The following is a 25,659-nucleotide window of genomic DNA, read 5'->3' on the forward strand; positions in this document are numbered from 1 at the left end:
AAATGAGAGAAGGAGGTTGTGCCAATAAATCGTTCGGGTGAGCTTAGAAGAGCGCCGGAAGCTTCAAGATCAGAGAGAGGGCCAGCTCTTGCGGAAGCAGGAATATCTTTTGAATCGAATAGAGATTACCAGTGTAAAAGCTCCGGTTAGTAAGGGATTGCTACCAGGCTCTCTACCTTTATCTTCCATTGCTATTTTTATTCAAACTCATTTATAAAAATGGAATTTACTTCTCTATATCTTTTCACTCTGTGCTATTTACGCATGAAAATCTATTGAATGAGTTAAGAAGCACTTAGCTAGCTTAACTGGGGATATTCATTCTATGTGATCATCTTGTATTATGTATACTTTATTCGTCCATTAGAGATACTCGAGAGGGTAGTCTAAGGACAGGATCTAGGCTTGGAAAAGTCAGATTAGAATCTAGGCTTGAGAGAGTCAGATTAGAACGCATAATCAAGAGATGAGCTTAGGAATAAGCACTGTTTTCAATTAACACATCGCATGCATCCTAGAGATAGGATATGATTGTGTGTGGTCACCATGCCTTTGTGCATCTTGCATCATCGCATAAGAAAAGAGTAGAGACTTAGGAATAAGCTCTATGGACACTTTTGCATTCAACACATGCATCCTAGACTTAGGAGCACTGCATTTGCATCGGAAAATGACTTGCTGTGCATGGGTGTAGCATGATCGCATAGTCTGATTCATTCCCAAGTAACGCTAGCTAAAGACCTTCTCAACCCGTTCATTCGTATACTCAGTGCATCTATCACACAATCAAACTTTTCTCAAATCGCCGCATTTATTTATTTCATCACCGCAACAAACAAAACCAACAACTATTTGAGTTACCGGTTACCACAAGGTTTTCCTAAAAATTACCACCGCAACCTGTTTTTTGAAGTCCCTGAGTTCGACCCTAGACTTACCAGGAAACTCAGTGGGGTTTACACTTGGATTCCACTGAGAAAACTTGAGTGCTCAACGCATTTTCATCATCGCATTTCATCCATAATTCCACATCATAAAATAACGCATCACTCTCGAGAGTAGAAGTTCGGAAGGCTCTTTCGTGAAGAATTTATTGTAGTGTGGCACTCATCATCTACTTCTACTAAGCAATCGTATAACATTTGGTAGACAATTGTATAAAACTTGGTAAACAATCGTGTAGTAGTTGGTAAGCGATCGTGTAGTTCCTTGTAAGCGATCGCGGGGTGCTTGTGGGTGATCGTCTCTTGTTACGCAGTGATAGTGTAGAGATTGTAAGCAATTGTATAGAATTTGGTAAAATGATCGTTGGGAGTTTGATAAGCGATCGTTTGGTCACTGTTTTACTCTTATTGTTTAATAATGAATTGATTCATAGTTTAGTTCCTTTTCCGAAAGATTGTATCAACACGTTACAATAATAAAATCCTTCAGAATCAATATCCTAACACTTCTCCAAAAAAGATGCTGTAGTTTTTGGTTGCCCACACAGGTTATATGAAAGACATCCAAATACAAGTCGAGTTCTTTCAAAGGTGCCTAAGCTACTCATTCCTTGAGGACACTTTAGCTCAGAGGGAAACTACGGGTATCATAGTTGCCCTAGGTTAATCCTATCCTTAAGAAAGCAGAATAAACCTCAATTTTAAAAGGCAAAAAATAAAAAAGAAAAATAAAAAAAAAAAGTAGAGAAATAGTTTGTTTGCACCTAGTGCTTGTATTGCTAAATTGAAATCTAGGGAAGTCCAATTTTATCACTAAGGCCTTTAGGGTGATAGCAAAAATATGGGCTCTATAATGTCATTCTAAGCATGCAAGACCTTGGATAAACAGGTAAGGAACTCAAATTTGCATGCAAAAACGAAGAATTTTTTTTAAAAGAACTAAAAAATCATTATTAATTTATTCTTACATTGTCTCAAACATGCAAGTTCTCAATGAGTGCATCATCAACGATCATAATAACGAGCATAGCAACAAGGCAAATAAACATTCAAAAGCAACACAAATCCGAGCTTAGATGCTCTAGGACTACCAGACATGCATCAATCATAAGTATCAAAATACCAACACCCCTCCCCCAATTTTTAAAAATACACATTGTCCCCAATGTGGGAAATCAAGAACGTAACGGAACAAAAAACTTCCATGGAGGGCGGATGGGGGAAAAAGGCTCCTCTCCAAAAAGCATTCCCAACTCAAAAACTTAAGAAAACAAGAAGATGAGAAATATTAAGAGAGAAAAGAGAGAAAAATTGAAAAAAAAAATTAACTAAGAAATCAGTAAAGATTTAAAGTCTGGCTACCTCTAAGAAGTGCAATTTTTAAGGTCGAATGCTCGACCGTATTTGACTCTATTTAAGTGTATACTGATGACGGGCAGAAATGTACGTTATTATAGGCCTTTTATTTGGAATTATGAGGGTTGATAAGAATAATATGCGGCGATTATTCTAAGAATTCATGAGAAAGTGAGCTTACATCGATCAATAATGAAAATCTCGGCTAACCCACTGTTATGCGTTATTTTGCGTCCAATTGTCTATTTTTATAGCTATCTCAGAGGCGATCTCATACGTTCGATGCATGGATGTTGCGGCCATTAACCGCATGCGTCTATCGCATAGTGGTTGCAGCTACAAAGTAATAACCGTAATAGACGGATGAACGAAAGGGTTATGGAATCCAATGATACTTTGGAAACCAAGCACGAACGCATACCTTGGGAGTATCAAAAGGTGATGTTAACATTTCACCTACCACGCCGATTAGTAGCAGAGATTCAGAGCAAGTCCATCACGCTGTTAGCAGCAGAAATTCAGAGAAGAACCATTAATGTTGTCGGCGATTGAGCTCTATAAATAGAAGCCTTAGAGCACAACTTCAATTCATCCGAGCTTCTGCCTTTGGGCAGATCTTTGTGATCCAGATGAAAGCGTGAGGAGATATTCTTGAGTGTTCTTCATTCCTCCTACCATTCCGAGTGACGACCGGAGCTTCACCAGAGATAGATCTCGAGAGAGACTACTCCATCGCCCATCCATGGCACTACCGGCAGCCTTGACACACATTTGATGGAAGCAAGACATTGCCCATCTAGCCCTCCATATCTCTTCTATCTCTGTGTTGTATTACATTGTGGCTTAAGAGATTAATACATAATGTGATCAATGCATGTCTCTGTTTCCTTCGATTCCATCTTCATTTACTTCTTCTTATCATCCTTTACTTTCATTGCAACGACTGAGTAAGATTGCTAGAGTACTGCATACTTAATCATGCGACATAGAAATATGAAGCATGTAGCAAACCACCGAGAGGTGTGCGTCGCGCGGGTATTGTGAGAAAATCCTATTTGCTCAGTGTGAGGCTGAGGCAACGCTTGTCTATAGCGGACACAATGCTTTTCTATGAGCTGATCAACGGTGACTAACTACCCGAAAGGGTAAATAGTGGAACGCACTAAGCAAAGTAAGGAGTGTTCCTAGGAATAGGAATAATCTTATGTCAACCATGCTTTATGTGATTACCTTGTCTTATGAGCGCATCATTCATCATTTAGGTATACTTGGGAGAGTAGTCTAAAAACCAAATCTAGGCTTGGGAGAGTCAAATTGGACCGCATAAGCAAGAATAGAGGCTTAGGAATAAGCTCTGTTTGCTATTACACGGCGTATGCACCCTATAGATAGGATATGAAAGTATGCGGTCACATCGCATGCGTCTAGAAGTAGGATACGGTGGTATGCGGTCACCTTGTTTATGTGTGGGAGCACATGAGCAAGAATAGAGACTTAGACATAAGTTCTATCGAAACTATCGCATATGCATCGCATGCGTCTTCGTCAAGTGTGTATAGGATAATCGCAAAGCTTGCTCTGGCTAGGGTTACCCTTGCAATAAAGCTTATTGATGTGGTAAAGTCATCCCCGCAATTTTATCTATTTTTTCATGCATCTTATTACGCGTTAACAGTTTCCGTGTCTCTAACTCTCATAGTCATACTTCCACTACTTAATATGTTTAGTTAGGAGTAGGAGTAGTGCATAGCCCCTAAACTTCAATATTCTTTTATTCTTCGCCGCAAACACATTACCTCATATAATTTAGCTACAAGTCCTTAAGTTCGACCTCGGATCATCCTAAGAAACTTGCAATCTCGTTAGACTTGGCGAGAGAGCAAGAAAAGTTGTGGCAGGAACGCATGGTCATCAGATGCATATTGCATATCCCTTAGTCCAATGCATGACCAGCGACACATGGAGAACGAATAATGAATGCATATTTATTTACTCCATTTTCCATGCATCATGTACCATTGAGTCCAATTGGTAAGCAGGATCAAAACAATCCAAAGAATCTCCTTCATGAAAAACTTCAATCGATGACCATTAACTATAAATGATTTGTCAGTCTCTAAACTTTGAATTCTCACTACACCATTAGGATAAACATCAGTAACACCAAAAGGACCTAACTATTTAGAACGAAGGTTACCTACCATAAGCTTTAATTTAGAAGTATAAAGAATTACTTTTTGGCCAACTTCAAACTCCTCAGGTGATATCATCCTATCGTGGAATTCTTTTGTTCATTCCTTATAGAAAAGAAAATTTTCTAATGAGTCCAACCTCAACTCCTCAATCTCTTGAATTTGTACAATTCTAATCTCACCTGATGCCTTAAGGTCCCAATTACACTGCTTAACTCCCCAGTAAGGCCGATATTGTATCTTCACAAGGAGGTGGCAGGCCTTACCATAGATCATCTGATAGGGAGACATCCCTATAGGTGTCTTGAAGGTAGTACGGTAGGCCGATAATACACCATCTAGTCTCAGGCTCTCATCCTTCCTGGCAGGGTTCACAACCTTCTCTAAGATAGATTTCACCTCCTTATTTAAAACTTCTGCCTGACCGTTTGTTTGAGGGTGGTAAGGGTGGAAATGCAGTGTTGCACGCTATATTTTTTCAAGAGAGCAGCAATTACCTTATTGCATAAATGTGTATCCTGGTCACTAATGATTGCACGTAGAAAACCAAACCTGCTAAGAATACGAGATCTCAAAAATCCTACAATCACTTTAGAATCGTCAGCGATAGTGGCCTTTGCTTCCACCCATTTGAAAACATAATCCACAACAAGAAGAATATATTTAAATCTGCAAGAAGAAAGAAAATAGCCCATAAAATCTAATCCTCAAACATCAAATATTTCACAAATAACTATAGGGACTTAGGCATTTGATTCCCACGAGATAGACCTCTAGACTTCTTAAATCTCTCACATGTTCTACAAAAGAAATATGCATCCTTAAAAAGTATATTCCAATACAATCCTGAGTCTAACACTTTTTTAACTATGCGCTTAGGACTAAAATGCCCCCTCCCCCCCCCCCCCCCCTCGTAGCATATTCATGAAAAAAAAGCTAAAACAGAGAAAAAGTCATCATTGGGAACACACCTCCTAACTATCTGGTCAACACAAAATTTCCATAGATATGGATCCTCCCAAACATAATATTTTGCCTCACCTTTCAGTTTAGCCTTATGATACCTACTGTGGATAAAAGGGACATCGCCTGTGACAAGATAGTTAAAAGATCAGCATCCCATGGAGTCATTGAGATGCCATTAACCTGGAGCAGAGCCTGATCAAAAAAATCTCCATCAGAGGGCAAACAATCCCCTCCTTCCACAAGCCTACTTAGATGGTCAACAACAACATTCTCCAAACCTTTTCTATCCTTTATTTCAACATCGAACTCCTGGAGCAGGAGGATCCAAGGAAGAAGGCGTGGTTTAGACTCCTTGTCCATAAGATAGCGTAAAGCTACATTATCAGAATAAATAGTCACATGTGAGCCAAAAATATATGATCGAAACTTCTCTAAAGGAAAAACAACATAACAGAGTTCTTTTTTAGTAGTGGTATAATTGTACTGAGTAGGATTCAAGGTTCTCAAAGCATACTATATAACGTGATGCTTCTTCTCAATTCTTTGTCCAAGAACAGCTCCCACAACATGGTTAATTACATTACACATTATCTCAAATGGAATATCCAATTGAGGAGCCCAAATCACTGGTGCACTGGTCAAAGCCTTCTTCAACACATCAAAGGCTTGCTTGCACTCCTCATTGAAGTTGAACTCCACATCCTTCTAAAGCAAGTTGGTCATCGGTAGGGCAACTTTGTTGAAATCCTTAATGAACCTACTATAAAAACCTGCATGGCCTAAAAAGGAACGAACATTCCTCACATTAGTAGGGTCAGGGAGGTTAGTAATAACTTAATCTTAGCCTAATCTACTTCTATCCCCCTAGAAGAGATAACATGCCCTAGAACAATTCCATGTTTAGCCATGTAATGAAAATTTTCAAAATTAAAGACCATATTAGACTCAATACATCTTCCAAGAACTTTAGATAAATTCAAGAGACACTCATCAAAAGACTCACCATAAACAGTAAAATCGTCCATGAATATCTCAATGCTCTTTTCTATGAATTCTGAGAAGATGCTCATCATGCATCTTTAGAATGTATCAGGTGCATTACACAAGCCAAAAGGCATTTGCCTAAATGAAAATATTCTAAATGGACAAGTGAAGGTTGTTTTCTACTGATCTTTATGGGTGATGCGTATCTGATAGAAACCTAAAAAATCAGTAATAAAACAGAAAGGGGGTTTTCCAACAAAACGTTCTATCATTTGATCTATGAAAGGGATGGGAAAATGGTTCTTTTTAGTGACAGTATTTAATTTACGAAAATTAATACACATTCTTCATCCATTTTATACCCTCACAGGTACTAACTTGCCTTCACCATTATTCATAACAGTTATACCAATTTTCTTGGGTACAACATGAATAGGACATGCCCACTCACTATCAGGGATGAGGTAGATAATACCTGCCTCTAGAAGTTTAAAATTTTCTTTCATTACCACCTTCTTTAGGGAGAGGTTCGGCCGTCTCTGAGGGTTTCTACATGGCTTGGATCCTTCCTCCAATGCAATCCTGTGCACAGACCACAGGACTAGTTCCCTTAATATCTGCTAGGGTTTAGCTAATCACCAATTTGTGCTTCTTGAGCACCTCTATCAACTTGCCTTCCTGTTCATGAGTCAAATTTTAAAGAAATAATGACAGGTAGAGTAAATAAGCATACTTAAGATGCTTAGGTAGCTCCTTAAGTTCTAACTTAGGGTCCTGCATGATAGAAGGCAACAATTTCTTTGTCAAACTATTCAATAAAGAATCATGACTTATTAGTTTAGACACTATCACAGAAGACAGATCATCAAAGGAAATGGTGACACCAGAGTCATCCTCATCCTTGTCATAATATACATCCCAAACTACTTCATGTTCCAAAGAATCAAACACATCAATCTGACACAATATAGCACGACTTTAACTAGGGACTCTCGTAGCATAAAAAATGTTAAATTTAACTATTTTCTCATCAAATTCAACTGACAATGTGCCTTCATCTACATCTATCTTAATCTTTGAACTTTTCATGAAAGGTCTACCTAGTGAGATGGATGCAGATGAATGTGCAATATTCTCTTCCGTTTTCAGAATGTAAAAATCAACAAGAAAAATCAATTCTTGGCCTGAACAAGAACATCTTTTACTACTCCCATGGGATGTATAAATGACCTATCGGCTAAATGAATAACTACGTAGCTTCATGCAAATCATTGAATATACGATCCTGATAAATTGAATAAGGCATTACATATATGGATGCTCCTAAATCTAACATAGGCTTTTAAATTTTCTTATTTCTAATCACACAAGGGAGTGAGAACATACCATGGTCTTTCTCTTAAGCATATTTTTCTGTCAGATAACAGAAACAGATTGGCTTACCACAACTCTTTCCTTCTCTTTTGTCTGTCTTTTCCTGGTGTATAATTCCTTTAAAAAAATTTCGCGTATTTGGAAATTTTCTTGACTGTATATAGAAGTGGAATATTGATTTTCATTCTTCTGAATGTATCAAGAAGCTCTCGGTCAACCTCGTTCTATTTGGGTCTCGCCAACTTAGAAGGAAAATGAGCTTTAGGAACAGAAGAATTGAAAGAAAGATGAGGGTTGAATTTTACTCCCTTTGTTCTCTTAGGAGACAGTTCTCCAATAAAAACAGGTTTTGTGGATACGGAGTCCTCTCTAGATGGAATTTCAATAGAAGCAGCAAATGGTGGGAGTTCTTTTCCACTTCTCAATGTGATGGCACTAACATTCTCCCTAGGATTCACCTTAGGCTGCGATGGGAGCTTTGCAGACTGTCTTTCCAACTTTCTTACAGAGGTGGTGAGCTGGGTAATTTGATTCCCCATCTGATCCAAGGTAGTTTTTGTATCCTTCTTAAAACGCAAACTATTATCAGCTAAGTTTTTCACAACGTCCTCAATCGAAATACCTAAACTCGTAGAGGCTTCTTTGTTATTATGAGTTTGCTCATTCTGTCCACCCCATTTAAAATTAGGTTGATCATGCCATCCTGGGTTGTAAGTCTGGCTATATGGGTCTCTCAGTATGTTCTGCCCATTTTTATTAAAACTTCTCAATGCATTAGTCTCCTGCTGGAAATTTAGGCATACATCAACAACGTGCCTAGTCATCGAACAAATCTGGCATTCCATCATTGATTGATTCCTCTTCAATGCCATCTATTTCACAGTAGCAACCAAGTCAGAAATTTGAGTTTTTAACTCATTTACCTCAAATGCAGATTTAATGTTGATTGATCCTCTGGTCCCAAATTGTTGAGTGTTAGCAGCCATGGTAGCAATGAGTTGTTTTGCTTTAGTGGGAGTTTTGTTCACCAAAGCTCCTCCTGCAGCAACATCCACATTACTCTTATCCTGCTGAAGCAATCCCTCATAGAAATATTGTATAAGCATTTAATCTGGATTTTGATGGTTGGGGAAGCTTTCATAGAGTCTCTTGAATCTCTCATAATACTCATAGAGTGACTCATCCTAGTACTGAACGATAGAATAGATCTCCTTCCTAATGCTTGTGGCACCAGAAGCTGGTAAAAAATTTTCAAGAAACTGCTTCTTCATCTCAACAAATGTTGTTATACTTGCAGGTGGCAAGCAATATAACTAGTCCTTTGCTTCATCTTCAATGAAAGGAGGAACACCCCTTAGATTTATCTGTTCTTCAGTGACTCCATATTGTAGCATCCCATCACATACAATTTGAAAATTCTTGAGATGCTTCTGCTGGTCTTCGCCTACAAGATCATGAGAAATAGGGAATAAGTGAATTAATCCTATTTTCAACTCAAACGTCTATTGTTTCTGGATAAATTATGCACAAAAGCTTTTGAGCTGTATCAAGAGCTACTAGCTTTCTCAAAGTATGTTCATGGCTCAGTCATCTCAAGTTCTATTGCAACCTCCTCAAAATTCACCTTTCAATTCTCTTCCACTCCTTGTATCTCCAACACTAATTTGATCAATTCGCGTAGCTCGCACTCTTGCTTCTCTTTGAATTTGCCTGTCCTCTCGTTTTATATATGCAAAATATAACAAACTAGAGTTCTTAAAGGAATGAGTCATACAACAAAGAGGAAACAAAAGTGAAAGAAAAAAATAATGGGCTCTTTAGGAGAAAGTTGAAAAGGTTCCCCGGCAATGACGCCGATTTGACGATCCGAAAAGTTGTCAAGACTTTCGATCCGATCAAATAATTCTTTTGTTTCCTACTTCAATTCTGTAGTATTAAGGGTAGAATGGGTCAAACCATAGAGAGTCTTTTGTATCAGATCGAAACCCTATCTACCTTTAATTTTGGTGTAATTGTGTATAATTAATTTCCTCGGCATATTGACTCATTTGCTATCAAGCTTCCTATTTGTTTACTAAGACTATTTTTTGGTATTTTGATGTCCCAGTGCCTTGCTATTATTGGTCTGAATGATGCTCCTGGTCCTAATCGCAAGAATCTAAATCTGAGTTACAAGAATTTTTTAGAGTTCTCATGTTTCTGACATTGTGCACAACATCTGTCCTCCCAAGACTTCAGACATTCCTCTTCCTGAGGATTTGGTTTCTGATAGTGGTTTATTAATTTTTACTGAGTTTGGGACTCACATCTTTCGCATTTTATCTTCTGAGTAACGTATTCTGAATATCGTTATTCGTGATTTGACAGATTTTTTGTTGAAATTGATGTGTTGGTTCATCTCTTAAGCTTGTCACTTTCGCATTCTGTTGATGCTTCTACTTCTCAGGCTTCGTCGTATGCTTGATTTTATCCTTGGAAAAAAGGGGAGATTGGTTTGATTTGGGCTGATGAATGTTTCAATGTTTTTGTGCTATTTTTATTTCTCTGCTGTTTAGTTTGTTGTTTTTGCTCGGGTTGTATTGGTGGATTCTGTTTATTGTGAAATGTTGTTTTCCTTCACCTCAGTGTGTTTGGTTGGTTTGCCGATTAGAGAAAATTTTATGCCAAGGGGGAGCTTGTTATGATTTTGGTTGGTTGATAACATTTTCTTTATTATACTGGACGTTTTGTCTCTAACTTTATCGATAGATCTCAGGTCTCTTTCCTTATTGGTGGTAGATTTACTAGAGTGATATTTTTCTTATTTGTGTTGTTTTCTTTCGAATGGTTTCCTTGCCTTTTGTGTTTTTGTATTAGTGTTGATCCAATGGTAGGCTTTAGGTCAAGCCATCTTTTTGTTTCTGGATTTTTTTCTTTGGCTGGTTTGTTTTCATTCAGAACTATCAGTGGCTGTAAGTGCTATATCGCGAGAAGAAAAGAAAGTGTTCTGCAATTTTAAAGCTTGGTTTGTTCAAGCCATTCTATTATTGAGCTTTGACGAAATTTTGTTTGTTCGTGCTTTCAACAAATAGGTGAAAAGTTGGTGAGATTGTTGTAGTGGCATCAGATTTAAGGGGATCATGAATCTGCAGACTCGACTGAAGCAGTATTAGTGTTAAGGGGAGCCTAACTTGCTCATCAGTATTCAATTATATGTAAACTGAGATTGTGTAACCTTATTTGAAGTGAATGTTGTAAAATTGAATTATAATCTAGTAGATCTCTTTTCACTTGACAAAAAGCCTCCCAAACATAGGTGTGGTTTGCATCGAACTGGGTCAACAAGTTATTTCTGATAAGTATTTTCTAATCCTTATTCTCTTTTACCTCTTGTCTTTATTAATGTCAGTAACATTATTTCTAGCAAGTGTTCTATCTATGTTTCATCTATTTTTCTTAGGGTTTGATTTGATTAGTGATTTACTCAGTATTAGAGCATGAGATCATGTATTTATGTATACATACAATGTCATTTCCTTCCTAATTAATATTGATTTTCTCTGTTGGACTTTATACAAAATTTTCAAGTCCACAAGCGAGTGACGATTAACTATAACCTATTTCTGCTTAATTAAGCTTCTGGGTTAATTAAGCTTCTGGATTGATTAATCTATGATTCAACAATGGTTGATATCAATAAGATATTTTTTTTTTCTCTTTCTCACTTTTTTTTTTCCTTCGAAGAAGATCCAAATATAATATCAATACTAAATTTTGGATGGCCTTCCATATATTATCACTCAATTACATATTTTAGAAAAGATACGAGTCATCAAATTTTGGATTTGTATTGTCTAGATTGATATATTTGAATTTATTTGATAGTGACATATCTTTAATTCTTTCTTCTTGTCCTTGTAATGGCATCCATATCATTTCTCCTTTTAACCTTATATCTTGCAAAGTACTTTTAAGCCCTACCCCTTGCTAGTTTTATTGCTAATATATATCATACAAAGAAGAAAAAAAAAACTTTGTACCTCTATTCTTTCTTTTTATTCTTTATTTTTTTTTTTTTTTTTTTTTTTAATGTCTTCTAGCTTTCTTTTCTTCTCTCTCTCCAAAAATTTCCTAATGAAAAAGACATTTGATAGAAGGAAGGTGAAGGTGAAATTTATACCTTTTTCTGTGATGAATATATATTTACTTAATTCATTAAAGAATCAAATGGCTTTGTCGGGGGTTGCTTGTCATTGGCTTGTACCTTATTTTAAAATAATTATTCATATCTTCTCTTCGAACAAATAATTTTAAAACAATAGTTTTATATTTTTGTAAAAAAAATTATTATTATTATTGTACATAGTAATATATGTCGAAAATCCCACATTGAAAAAGTCAAGAAAATTCAATTATTAATTAAGATATAATTAAATTTATTTTTTCCCGAAAAAAGGTAAAGAATGAATAAAGTAATTAATTGGTATCGAATCCAACCTATAAGAATTGAATTTTAAAGGTGTAATTGAGCTTATTGAATGAAGAAGGCAAGGTGGTGTTGATTAGAATGTGGTCCTAAGTGATATAACATTAACATCCAGAAGGTGATGATAGATCAATTAATTAGGACCATCCAGCTCTTATTTATTTATTAGGGAGAGGGAAAGAAAATTAATAACAATAATAATAATAAAAAAAAAAAAAAAAAAAAAAAAAAAAAGAACTTTGAAATTATGAATCTGGTGTGGACCAGTGTATATTAATTATATCCTAACGGTTTGATTAGTACGTGAAAATATAGAATATTGGAATGCAAAAGTCAACATCATGCGGTGATAGTTATTAGTCAACACATATAATCACATCAAACAGCCAAAAATCAATGAATAGGGTTTATTCTAATCATATCTTATTATTTCTCTTCTTGAATGTTTGTCAGGAATTTTAATAATTCCATTTTCTTTTTCTTTTCTTTTCTTTTTTTTCCCTATCTCTCCCATAGTTTGAACTTTGAAGGCTAACTTATGAAATTATTACCATTTCTTTTAAATAACATTTGAACATCCAACTTCAGAAAGCTTTAGCATTCCTTCATAGTTTGGAGTTGGCTGATCATTTGATTTGCACAGATTTTTTTAATCGGATTTACGGGTACTAGTTAAAGTGATTTTAATTTCCTTTCCCTTAAATGTTATTCTGAAATAAATTTGAGGTTTGATGATTCAAACTTATATTAAGAGTTTTCAATTTTTCTCTAGATCTTTTATTTGTGTTGTTCATAAATTAGCAAGTTGTGTTGTGTCTAATCAGGAGAGTTGTGAGTGAGTTGGTTATTATCCTTTTTGACTTTTTGATTGTATCAAAGCTGCTATGTCTATGTGTAGTCATTTGAACAGTGTTTTTTCTCAATAAAAGTATCTCTTTTAAAGTTAAATTAAAAGGAAAGAAAAGAAGAAAGTATTCGACTTCAAATAGACGAGTACAGGTCAAAATCAATTGGTTCAAAGGACATTCTTAGATAACATGAGATTCCATCTTATAACTAATTAGTTTTTTATATCAAATTTTTTACTAAATGTCAGTTTTTGCTTTCATGACTCTAATGCCATATTAGATAACATAGAGTTATTGATCTTATAATCATTTTTTTAAGAAACAACGAACGATAAACCACAAATACATTACAAATTAGTATCAATGAACACAAAAAAATATACCAATATTGGAGAAATAAGTGATTAGTAAACAACTTCACCTCACCAAACAATTAAACTTAAATTCTTTGCAACGACTTTTTAGTTTCTTAAATAGCGATGACAACTCATCATCTACTTGAAAACAGGTTTCTTTTTAAATCGTTATTATTATATAGTTTTCAAATTTTGTAAAGTTATAAGTAGGTTTATTTGTAATAATTCTATTATTTGAGGATTTGGATTGTAAAAATTTTTATAGTTCAATTAGGTTGGTTCATGCATTTTGAAATATTTAAGGACTTAATTGTTAAATTTTTCAAATTTAGAGTTCAATTTAAGGATATAATTATAGTAATTTATATTCTTCGTTTGTAAAATATTGATCAAATATTTAACCTTTAAAAAAAATATATCCTTAATAAAATTAGAGTAAGCATGGCTCGTTGATAATTGATATGTACTATTTTTTTTTTTTTAAATCAAAGGTTTTAAATCTCCTTTCTTTTAAATTTATATAAATATCACTAAAGTTAAACATGGCTCACTCGATTTATATCACTAATAGAAATATTTAATTGTAGAGATTTATAGTAAAACAAAGTAAAGTATTTGTTTATTAAAGCAAAAACTTTTACCAATTTCTTTTATGTTTCACCAATCAAATAAATTTTACGAGTTCAGGTAATAAATTTCATGGTTTCTATAATATGTTCTTCTCATTCCAATGTCAATAATAAATAAACAAACTTATGACATGGCCTAAACTAATGCACTTTTAATTCTCATACTTCTAAATTTCCCAAATTAGTGCTATTTCAATCCATCTTACAATTAGTTTAAAGTTGTTTTTTATTACTTGGCAAGGTAATAATAACAATTTTGATTAATTCCTTTTAAACGTTAACAATAAACTAAAAAATCGTAATTGACATATAGTCTTTCTCTTGAAATTAGACGTATTGTACTACATAAGATAGATATTTTAAAATGTAGAATTAAAATAAAAGTGTTTAAAAGTAAATGGATTAAAATGGTTAGTTGGTCTGATGGAGTGTAGACTTAGCACAGCAACAGAACAGATTATGTTGAAAAAAAAAAAAAAAAAAAACTAATAGAAAAACTAATAAAAAATCAAAATTAATTCAGATCCGCCCTTTCTTAAAACCAAAAAATCAAATTAAAGAACATAATGCTAGTAAATAAATAAATTTTGAAATACTATTTTGGTTCCAATATTTTTTTTTCCTAATAAAGCTCGTTTAGAATGTTTTAGAAAAAAATATTTTCACAAAATTCATTTTCATTTAAATTAAAAACTTTTGATAAAATTTTTCTAAAATAAAAACCTCCATTTGTTTAGCCATTCTTTTTCAAAAATGTTTTTTATAAAGTTTGTTTGGTTTTTTATATACTAAAAGTATTTTTATTAATGTCAAATTATTATAAAAAAATAATCGTAAAATACAGTGAACTAAAATTTTGAAATAATGGTCGTCGAAGTTGGTAGTATGAAGTGGTCGTCGGAATTGACTAGTGGCATGCACCGATCTCCTAAGGTAATTGCTGGAGATTGACATCGATAGTCACCGGAAGTGGTGACCAGAGGTTGGTCAACAATGGTGGCCAGAGGTTGTGGCTGGTTTTGCCGCTGGCGATTGTCGGAGTGGCCGTCGGCGATGGTAGCTGGAGTTGACCATGGTGGTTGCCAAAACATGGTCGTCGGACGTGGGCGGTAGAGGGCGGTAGTAGCCACAACAATATAGTAAAAGTGAGGAATTAGGGAAAGATTGATCATTAAACATTCAAAATTCATTTCTCTAAATTTTGGTTTCAAGTGTTTATTTTAAACCAACTAATTTTATAAACTCTTTTTTTTTTTTTTGAGATTTTCAAAAATAGAAAAATAAAGGAAACTATTTACACAAAACTACAAAATTTAATCTTATTCGATAGAGGTTGATTGAAGTCTATCAATGTTTATCAGTGATCGAAACTGATAGACTTTGATAGAAGTCTAACATTGATATTATGTGATAGACACTGATAGAAGTCTATTAGTGTCTATCAACATCTTTTTTTATTTCTGTAAATAGTTTTTTGACATTTTTTTTATTTGTGAAAATTTTTCCTTTTTTCTTAAAATTCATTTTAAGTGGTTGCCCAAACACTTAATTGTTTTTTTGTAAAATAATTTATTTTTTAAATTAAACATTTGAAAAGGTATTTTAAACACACTATATAACATTTTCACTATACATTTTGAATACGTATTTACATATTACATTTTCTTATCGAAAAAATATTATTATTATTGTTTAGTTAATCTTAATCAAAATTATCTTTGAGAAATTAAATCTAAAATGTATTTAAGTACATGAACTAAAATGAGATAATTTGAACAAATTTAAAAGTATGTAATCCAAATATTACTTAAACCATAAATAAAATTCTCCTCTGTTCTTACTTTGCCGTTCTCTGCTCTGCTTCAGCAAAGGGACCTCCTTATGGCTTCTTTTTTTCTTTTCTTTTTTTTTTCTTTTTTTTTTTCTTCCTTTTTTTTTTTATCAGAACTATTTCATATCCTTCTTCCACCACGCACGTGCCAAGATTCCAAGGCCCCATATGTATGCAGGCAAAAATTCTAGCATGTACAAAACTTTTCATACTATATATCTCTCTTTATTAGTTACATTTAGAGTAATTGTAGTAGATAATTTGATTTAAGGCCAAACGAAAAGAAATTCACCCCTAACATCTAGTGACGTGTTAAATTATAAATGGAAGCTACATATTATCCTAATACTAGAAATTTTTCAAGACCCATTGTATGCAGCGAAAAATTATTAATATTAGTAGTATGAAAAAAGTTCATAGTAAATATTAGAAATAACATGGGATTCCTAAAATAAATCAATATTTATTTATGATGTGTCAAATTATGAATGATAATAATAAGAATCTGGCATTTGTTATATTTTATGCTTTATAACTATTGGTCAAAATGAACATAATTCAACTAGCATAATGTTTGTATTATCAAACTCAAAGTCAAATATTCAATTCTCCTGTTCTACCTATGGTAAAAAAATGTCATTGGTGAAATGAAAATAAAGTGATGTTTTCGTTATTGTTAATGCTTTTGTTATTCCTCTGTTTCTTATTCCAATTACTTAGAAGGAAAAAAAATTTAAAAAAAATTGCTGCTGATGCTATAAATCTTCCTCTATTTCTAATTTAGCATACTTCTTTATGTCTATTCTCCAAGATTTGTGTGTGTGTGATCTTTCTTTAAACAAAATAATAATAAAAGTTAGAGTTGCATGCCATGTGTTTGTTAAAAGGTCAGCACTAATTTACCCACTTGTTTGAGTTTGTTTTTAACCAAATCTTGATGAGAAATGGGAATGTTATTGCCTTTCTTGAACTTGGGGATTTTGGTTAGATTTTGTTTAACAAATATGGGTTTATTGTTGAGATTTTGATTTGCCATTTTGCTTTGCAAGGACATGTGCATAATTGGCAGGCTTCTCCAAGTGGGAACATCAGAAATAAGGACCAAGTAGTAAGTTTTTAGGCTTTTTAGGGACTTTTTTGGGACTTTTTTGGGACCTCCTTTTTATTATTATTATTTTTTTAATCTATGATATTAGTTTTTATCTTTTCAAGTTTATTTAATTTCAATCATAGGGATCTTTTTAAATATAAAAAAAATATTTAAAAATATTTACACTTTATAACAAAAAAAAAATTACAAAAATTCCAAAAGTACAAACATTTTTGGAACTTTTTACTATAAAGTGTAAATATTTTTAGGATTTTTCTATTAATAATAATTTTCCTGTTAAATATTTAATTTCAGTATCTATACTTTCAATAAATCTTAAATTTAGTTCCTAATACTAATTTATTGTTGATATTTTAAAAACTTTTTGTTACCTATAGCATTTTTACTATAAATTTTGAAAATATATGCATATATTTTATTTTCCTGCATGAAATTATTATTAGTATTATTTAATCAATTTCGTTAAAAATTAACTATTTAAGATATATTGAAAGATAAAATTGGACAATTAAAAGTATAGAAACTAAAATTGAATAAACTCTAAAGTATGAGGACCAAATTTACATTTTAACATTTTTTTTCTTCTATTTTTGTTAAATTATAATATATACACACACAAACATACACACACACATATATATATATATATATATATATATATATATATATATATTCTTGAAGTACCTTGTTCTTCCAAAAGTTACAATATTACTATTTACATTTTATAAAATATTTCAAAACTATCGTTAGAGTATAAATCATTTAAACATAGCTTGGTAACAATTTAGTTTTTAGTTTTTAGTTCACGAACTTGTTTTCTACCAACTTTCTTGTGGTGGTTTTATTTTTATAACGGAAACATTTGAAATTGTTATTCAAAATCTAAAAACATAAACACGTTTTTAATAATCATTTCTTTTAGCTTTTAAAATTTGCCTTAGTTTTTTAAAGTAATGATAGAAAGTGTATGAATAATATAATGTATGAATTTATAAGTGAAAGTAGCGTCTATATGCCTAATTTTTAAAAACTAAATAGTATATAAAGTCTAAGATTTTCAAATGAAAATTGAGACTTAGAATAATGTATTCATTATCCGTGATTAAAAAAAGATTCTGATACCATCTAAAATCTCAATTTTCGTCCTATAAAATCCTAACGAAATTCAACTTAAAATATAATTTTGAAACGTAGATGGTTGATAATTCTTACATTGTAAAACAAATGGGAAAGTTGAATGATATTTTCTATTTTTATATATAATTTAGCTTTTTTTCGTATTGAATAGTTTGTTATTGGTTTTCTTTCTTTTGGGCCAAATAAAGCCTTGATTGATTGGTGACCAATGGAGCAAAGATGGAAAGGATTCTCCTGTCCTAAAATAGTGACTGAATGGGAATTTTTCTTTTTTTTTCCAGCTGAGAATTGGATTCTGGTAATATACTTTGTCAAATCGGCTTCTATCAGATCCAATTATAGAAAATGTTTCTACTTTTTTATTTTCTTTTTATTTCTTTTTAAATAAATGTTTTTGCCAATCTGCCAACTGTCACTTTTAGCTGGCAATTGAGACCTTATTGTCTCAAATTTTCCAAAATTAGTTCCAAATATTCAAAACTTTTTTTTAACTTTTTTTTTTCAAAATTGATTTTCTTCCTTTGTTTTCTTAAGAGTGTGTAATTAATTAATTGATGATATGTGTTCTTTGTTTGTATGGGTGTTGTGTGTTTCTTTAAAAAGAATTATTTTTATTGAAGTTTGAATGAATGTTACAAAGTTTGTTTATGATCAAAAGGTTAATTTGCCCGTATTTTAACTATTTGTTTATAGTCTCTTTGCACTTTTAGAATTTTGGTTAAATATAAAATTTTGTCTTAGAAATTCTAAGAGACTACTGTTTCTTTTTTTTTATCTCTAGCTATCTATTGCGAGTTTATAGTGCATTTGAATTTTTAATTTTGTCTAGTAGGTACTTGAACTTTCATTTTGTATTTAAAAGGTCATTAAATTTTAAATTTTGTTATATTAGAATCCTATTTGATATTTTTTAAAATTCAAGACTTTACTGGACACAAAATTGAAAGTTCAATGCTCAATTAGGCATAAAATCTACCTTTTAAAGCGATCAAATTTTTAGAATATTGATTATATAAAAAAAGTAATTAAACATAAAATTGAAAGTTTAAGAACCTATAGACACAAGTCTCATAATTTATCTTTCTTTTGGAGCGTGTGGAAGTTCCACAATAAAATATGTTTAGGAAGGCGGTGTCTAATTTAGCCTCTCTAAAGAGCTCGATTGAAGTCCACATTATTGATCTTGCTAGCAGTGGTAGAAGGCCGAGGTGTGTACGAGTTCCCCTCTGCATCGACCCCTTCCCCTCAAATCATCACCCTGTCCTTGTGTTGTCCTCTATCGAAGTTAGATAACTAGAAACTGAATGTTGATGTGGTTTGATCAAAGGAAAAAGGTTCAAGTGAGCTTTGGGGTGGATTGTGCCATGATCATGAAGGTTGTAATATTTGAGGGTTTCAAGGCTATCAACAAGGGTTGGAGTGTCAATATGCTGGAAGCTAAAGCTAAAGCTAAACCATATTCTTGATCTTGCTACCGTTTTCCCTTTTGTTTTCCTGTGGGGACTTTTGACTTTTTTTTAAAAAAAATCCTAAAATTCCCTTTAATTTAGGCTTGGACAATTAAGTTGGACTTAAATTGGACTAAATTAAAAACTAGGCTAAAGGGGTCCCTAGTTTGACCCCATCCTTTCAAATCGGGGATTCCTTGTCTCCATCGGAGTGAGGCCCTGTGGGAAATTTTGCTAACCCTAATTTATATTCCTAAACTTTGGGGGGTTTGTATCAATTAAAACTTTAAACTAATAATTGTATCAATTTAAACAATGAACTTTCATAAGTGTAACAATTTATCCCCTCCTTTAGATTTAGTTCGACAAAAAATGTGTAAACTTATAATTTGAGTCAATTAAACTCTAAAATTTTTATAAGTTGATCAATTTAGACTCTTCATTTTGATTGTCCTTTGAATATCATCTATTGAGTAATTCTCAAACACGTGAAGACTTCTTCAAATGTTAGTTTTACAAACTGGACTATTAGAGTATATGTATGGAAAAATTCTAAAAAAAAAAAAAAAAAAATTCTTACTAAGAGTCTAAAATTCTTACCAAGGGTCTAAATATACTTATTTATGAATTTTTAGGGTTTTGATTGATATAATTATAAGTTTTACACGAGATTTTCCCAAACAAAATGTAATAAAGGATGTCAATTGATATGCTTACAAAAGTTTTAAACTTAAATTGATACAATTATTAGTTAATGATTTAAATCTATACCGTTATTAATGTTTAGAGATATAAAATAATATTTGGACCAATATTTACTTACATGTTGCTTTTGTAGATTATTTTTTAACATAAGCTACCAATTGATTGTATACAAAAGATAATGGACAACAACTTTTTCATACTATTGGACTGGGCTTATCGTCAGCGGCAATTTGGGATCAGGACGAACATTTCTGGGCTAAGCACTGGGCCCGTCATGGCCCTTTATCATTCAAGGTCTTTTTTTATCCTCTCTCTAGAGGTTTTCTAGAGTGTGTATGTAATATATACGTGAAAAAGAATATAACATAAATAATTATTTTGTTTCTTTCTAAATATCTGTTGGAGTATATTCGACTAGTTAAGAGTATATATCATCGATCAAAAACTTAAAAGTTTAAATTGTCATTATATATAATATTGATCTTAAAAAACTATGTTGAGATAAAATCATAAAATTCATTTTAAATTGAAAACATGTTGGGTTTTAAAAATGAGAAAGAGATATGAACGTAGAAAACGAGTATATGTCAATTACTGTCCTATAATACCCATGTTTAGACGAGTTCATAAAAGCAACAAATGGACACATTTGAAACATGCATATATGTGACATATTGGTTAAAATTGGATGTTTAGATCTTTCAATTTAAAATTCTTCTTTGAAGTTTTTAATAAATATCAACGTTTTTTTTAATATCATTCTCGACCATTTGAAAAACTAAAATTAGAAAATGGTTTTCAATCCAGTCAATTTCTTTATTGTCATTAATTAAAACAATGTACATGTTTTAAAAGATTGATTTCTTTAATCTTAAATTGTTTAACTGAATAATATGTATATAATAAACTCATACTTCAACCGATATAAAGTTTGAGTTTTGAATCTCTGAACTAAAAAAATTCAACAATAATATATTATATCTTTGTTGTGAATTTGAGGAGTACAATGGTACACAACAAGAACACGAATACGATAATAATAATATATAATAAAATAAATATAATATAATATAATATAATATATAAATATATAAAATAAATAAATAACAAAAATTAAAAAAAAATAATGAATTTCTCCACTTTCTCCAATCTTTTTGGATTGATCAGCAATATGTGTGTCTTTCAAAACACAACAAATGCCACTATTTATAGGCAATTTGACAAGTAAGAAGTAGATTACATGGACACTAATAGTGTGTAATTTTGAGACACATGAACAACACATGGGGTAATGGATAAGTGATACATTACCAATGGATATTAATAATAGGCTTCTACATTACACCTAATTTAACATATTTATAATATTCCCCCTTAGATGTCCATTATATATGAAATATACCTTGTTAAAACCTTATTAGGAAAAAATCCACTGGAAAAAAATTCTAGTGAAGAACTATATCTTGCTAATAAATTTACTGAAAATATAATATTTGATCTTGTATTATTAGCAAGATACATGAGTGCACCAATTGCACTAAGATATAGTACTTTAGGACCAAGAAATTCTTCATTTTCATCTCGAGGTCGAAATATATCTTTATTCACATCTAGTGAATGAATTTCCATTGGAATGATCAATGGATGTGTTTTGTCCATAAAAAATATTTTCAAAACGTTTCCTGTATAAGTTGACTGATGAACAAATATACCATCTGCTAAATATACAATTTGCAAGCCAAGGAAAAATTTTGTTTTTCCGAGATTTTTTATTTCAAATTCTTTCTTAAGATATTCTATCGCCTTTGAAAGCTCTTCATGAGTCCCGATTATATTTAAGTCATCAACATATACAATTATAATAGCAAATCATGACTGTGATTTCTTTATAAAAACACATGGATATATTGGATTGTTTTGATATCCTTCTTTAAATAAATATCCACTCAGTGTGATTGTACCACATTCGTCCTGATTATTTCAATTTATATAGCGATCTCTGTAACTTTATTGAATACAATTCCCGGGAATTTGATTTATATGTTTCAGGTACCTTAAATCCTTTTGGGATTCTAATATAAATATCATTATCAAGACATCCATATAAATATGTTTGACTACATCCATAAGATGCATATCTAGTATGGGTAGAAATGGTTCGGTTTGGTTCGATTTAGTGGTGAAACCGAACCGAATCAAGTTTTCTAATATGTGAAACTGAACCGAATCGATTTATTGGTTCAAACCAAATTGAATCAAACAACATATATGTAATTCAGTTTTATTCTTTAAATTAAAAATGGTTCGGTTTCACTCTTTTTTTTAAAAAAATATATAAATATATAAATAAATAAGTATATATATATATATAGTTAAAAATGGTTCGATTCAGTTTCAAATTTGGTTTTTGAAATTGAAATCGAATTAATTTGATTTTAAATTTCTTCAAACAGGACCGAATCACATTTTTTGATTTCATTGTTCGGTTCAGTTTTTTTTTTTAGAAATGATTCGATTTTTGCAGTTTGAATGGCCACCCCTAACATCCATACCTTCATACACAGTCAGACCAATTAAATATCTTAGTGTAATAGCATCCACCACCGAAGAATACGTCTCATCGTAATCAATATCAGATTTTTGTGAAAAACCTTGTGCACAATCTTGTTTTATATCTTGTGACCTCATTATTTTCATTTCTTTTCCTCACCCATTTGTATCTCACAGGTTTGACACCTTCTAGTGTTTGGACTACTGGTCCATTTTTAAAGCGAGTTTAATTTTGCCTCGATTGTTTTTTTCCTCTAAAGCCAATCTTTTCTATGTTGATATTCTTCAACAGATTTTAGTTCAAAATCCTCATTTTCATATATAATATCAAGAGTCACATTATACACAAAAATGTTGTCAATAACTACATGAGTTCGATTCCATCTTTTTCTTGTCATAACATAGTTTATTGAAATCTCATTATTATCGTTATGTATTCCATCTTCTTCATTAGTCATGTCATGAATTTCTTCGTGGGTATTTACATTCTTAACCAAGTTTTCTTGACTATTAATTTTTTTTTTTTTTAGGATTTTTATCTTTGAAACCCACTGGTCTACCACGCTTTTGGCACGTTCCAAACTCATTACTGATAACTTGCTATGTTGAGATATCAATTTTCCATAGAACATTTGTAGCTAGTATACGTGACTTAGTTACTTTCTTTGCATCTATAAATGCATATGGTAATTGAGTTGCTATATTTTGCAAACAAATTATGTTATGAACTTCAAATTCACATTGATTTGTGCAGGGATCTAAATGCGACAATAACAATGCATTCCATGTAATTTCTTTTTCCAACATCTTAATTCCTCCCCCTGATGTTGGAAAATTTGTCTCATTAAAATGACAATCAGCAAATCATGCAGTAAGTACATCACCCATCAGCGGTTCAAGATATTTGATAACTGATGGGGATCATATCCAATATATATTCCTAACCTCCTTTAAGGATCCATCTTAGTACGTTGTGGTAGAGCAATTAGAACATATACTACACATCCAAAAATTCTTAGATGGAAAATATTTGGCTCATGGCTATAAGCTAATTGTAATGGTGAGTACTTATGATAAAATATTGGCCTAATGTGTACAAGTGATACAGTATGCAAAATAGCATGTCTCCATGCAGATGTATGAAGCTTAACTCTCATAAGCAATGGTATAGCAATTAACTGCAAACGTTTTATGAATGATTCTGCTAAACCATTTTGTATATGAACATGAGCTATAGGATGTTCAACACTTATTTTAATTGACATACAATAAATATCAAAAGCTTGGGATGGAAATTTACCAACATTATCAAGACAAATGGTTTTAATTGTATAATTAGAAAATTGTACTCTTTACTTAATTATTTGAGCGAGTAATCTTGCAAATGCAAGATTTCGACTTGATAATAAACACACTTGTGACCATCTGCTAGATGCGTCTATTAATATCATAAAAGATCTAAATGGTCTACTTGATTGGTTAATAGGTCCACATATATCACTATGAACTCACTCTAAAAATGCAGGTGATTTAGTCCCCACTTTGACTTGTGATAGTCTAATGATTAATTTGCCTTGAGTGCAAGCATCACATGATAATTCATTAGATTGAAGAATCTTCTAGCTCTTCAATGGATGTCCATTTGAATTCTCAAGAATTTTTCTCATCATTATAGACTCTGAATGACCTAATATGTCATGCCAAATTGTAAATATGTTTAAATTTATGAACTTTAGGTTCATTGTTGCATATGTTTCAATTACTCGTATATGAGTATAATATAATCTAGAAGATAAAGCAGGCAACTCTTCCAGTATACGTTTTTCATATAAGATAGTAGATATGATATAAAGATACTCCATATTATTCTTTCTATTAGACTCAATATGATAACCACTGCAAAGTATATTTTTAAAACTAAGTAGATTTCTCTTTAATTAACTAGAGAACAATGCATTGTCAATTGTAAATTTTGTTCCTCTAGACAAAATAATACTTGATTTCAGCATTGCCAATTTAAAAAATATTTTCTACTTGTAAGTATTATATGTGTAGTTGCACTGTCTGCCAGACATAAATCTTCTTTGCTCATTTTTTAGTCACTCAACATATGAAAATGATTCAGATTTCTTTTTCAAAAGAAAATAATTACAATAAGAAAAACAACATTTGGAATATACAAAGGTTAACATCTACTAAGAGGAAAAAAATATGGAGATGAATAAAATAACATTAAGTCTAGATATTTTCAAAGTCAAAGGAAACACTTGATGTTCCATCAATTTTGTCGATTTCTCTTCAAGTGATTCAAAGAAGTCTGTCACATCCAAATTTGTCATATAGGATGGGTCAAATATGTCATTATCCTAGTATTCAAAATTTGCTTCTACATTTTTCTCTTTTTCCTTTAGGGATGCTTGATAGAGATCAACTAAGTGTTTTGACGTATGATAGGTACATGACTAATACCCAATCATTCCGCATTGGAAATATTTATTTTCAACACTTTTTGAACTCTTATCTTGTGGAGTTTTTCCTTTGTGATCATCATTTTGTGAGGTTCTTTTGAAATTTGAATGATTAAAACGACCACCATAAAAATAATAATTATTTCCTCCTCTGCCACAGTCACGTCCTCGACCACAACCACTACATCGACCATGATTATTATTAAAATTCACAACATTCACTTCAGGGAATGGTGTTGTCCCAGTTGGTCGAGGTTCATGATTTTTCATTAATAACTCATTATTTTGTTCGGTC

At 32.0% G+C, this 25,659-nt stretch overlaps 2 protein-coding genes across 2 annotated transcripts in view; both read right to left on the minus strand.

Annotated features, from left to right (window-relative positions):
• Positions 1-4,591: 4,591 nt before the first annotated feature.
• LOC150036567 (uncharacterized) lies at positions 4,592-8,922 on the minus strand. Its single transcript, XM_090313170.1, has 8 exons — positions 8,740-8,922; positions 8,122-8,688; positions 7,176-7,399; positions 6,805-7,024; positions 6,043-6,163; positions 5,577-5,832; positions 4,990-5,161; positions 4,592-4,912 (listed from the first exon to the last, which is right to left on the minus strand). Exons 1-8 carry the CDS (start codon positions 8,920-8,922, stop codon positions 4,592-4,594), a joined length of 2,064 nt encoding a protein of 687 aa, XP_090169296.1.
• Positions 8,923-9,129: 207 nt separating this feature from the next.
• The window catches only part of LOC120076127 (uncharacterized), a 42,868-nt gene continuing 26,338 nt past the window's right edge, over positions 9,130-25,659 (minus strand). Inside the window, exon 4 of the mRNA XM_090313171.1 lies at positions 9,130-9,260. Coding sequence (XP_090169297.1) covers positions 9,130-9,260 — 131 coding nt within the window. The remainder of the gene's footprint in view (positions 9,261-25,659) is intronic.

Source organism: Benincasa hispida, chromosome 4, assembly GCF_027475165.1.
Source record: "Benincasa hispida cultivar pf3 chromosome 4, pf3_genome.v1.1, whole genome shotgun sequence".
Taxonomy (NCBI): Eukaryota; Viridiplantae; Streptophyta; class Magnoliopsida; order Cucurbitales; family Cucurbitaceae; genus Benincasa; species Benincasa hispida.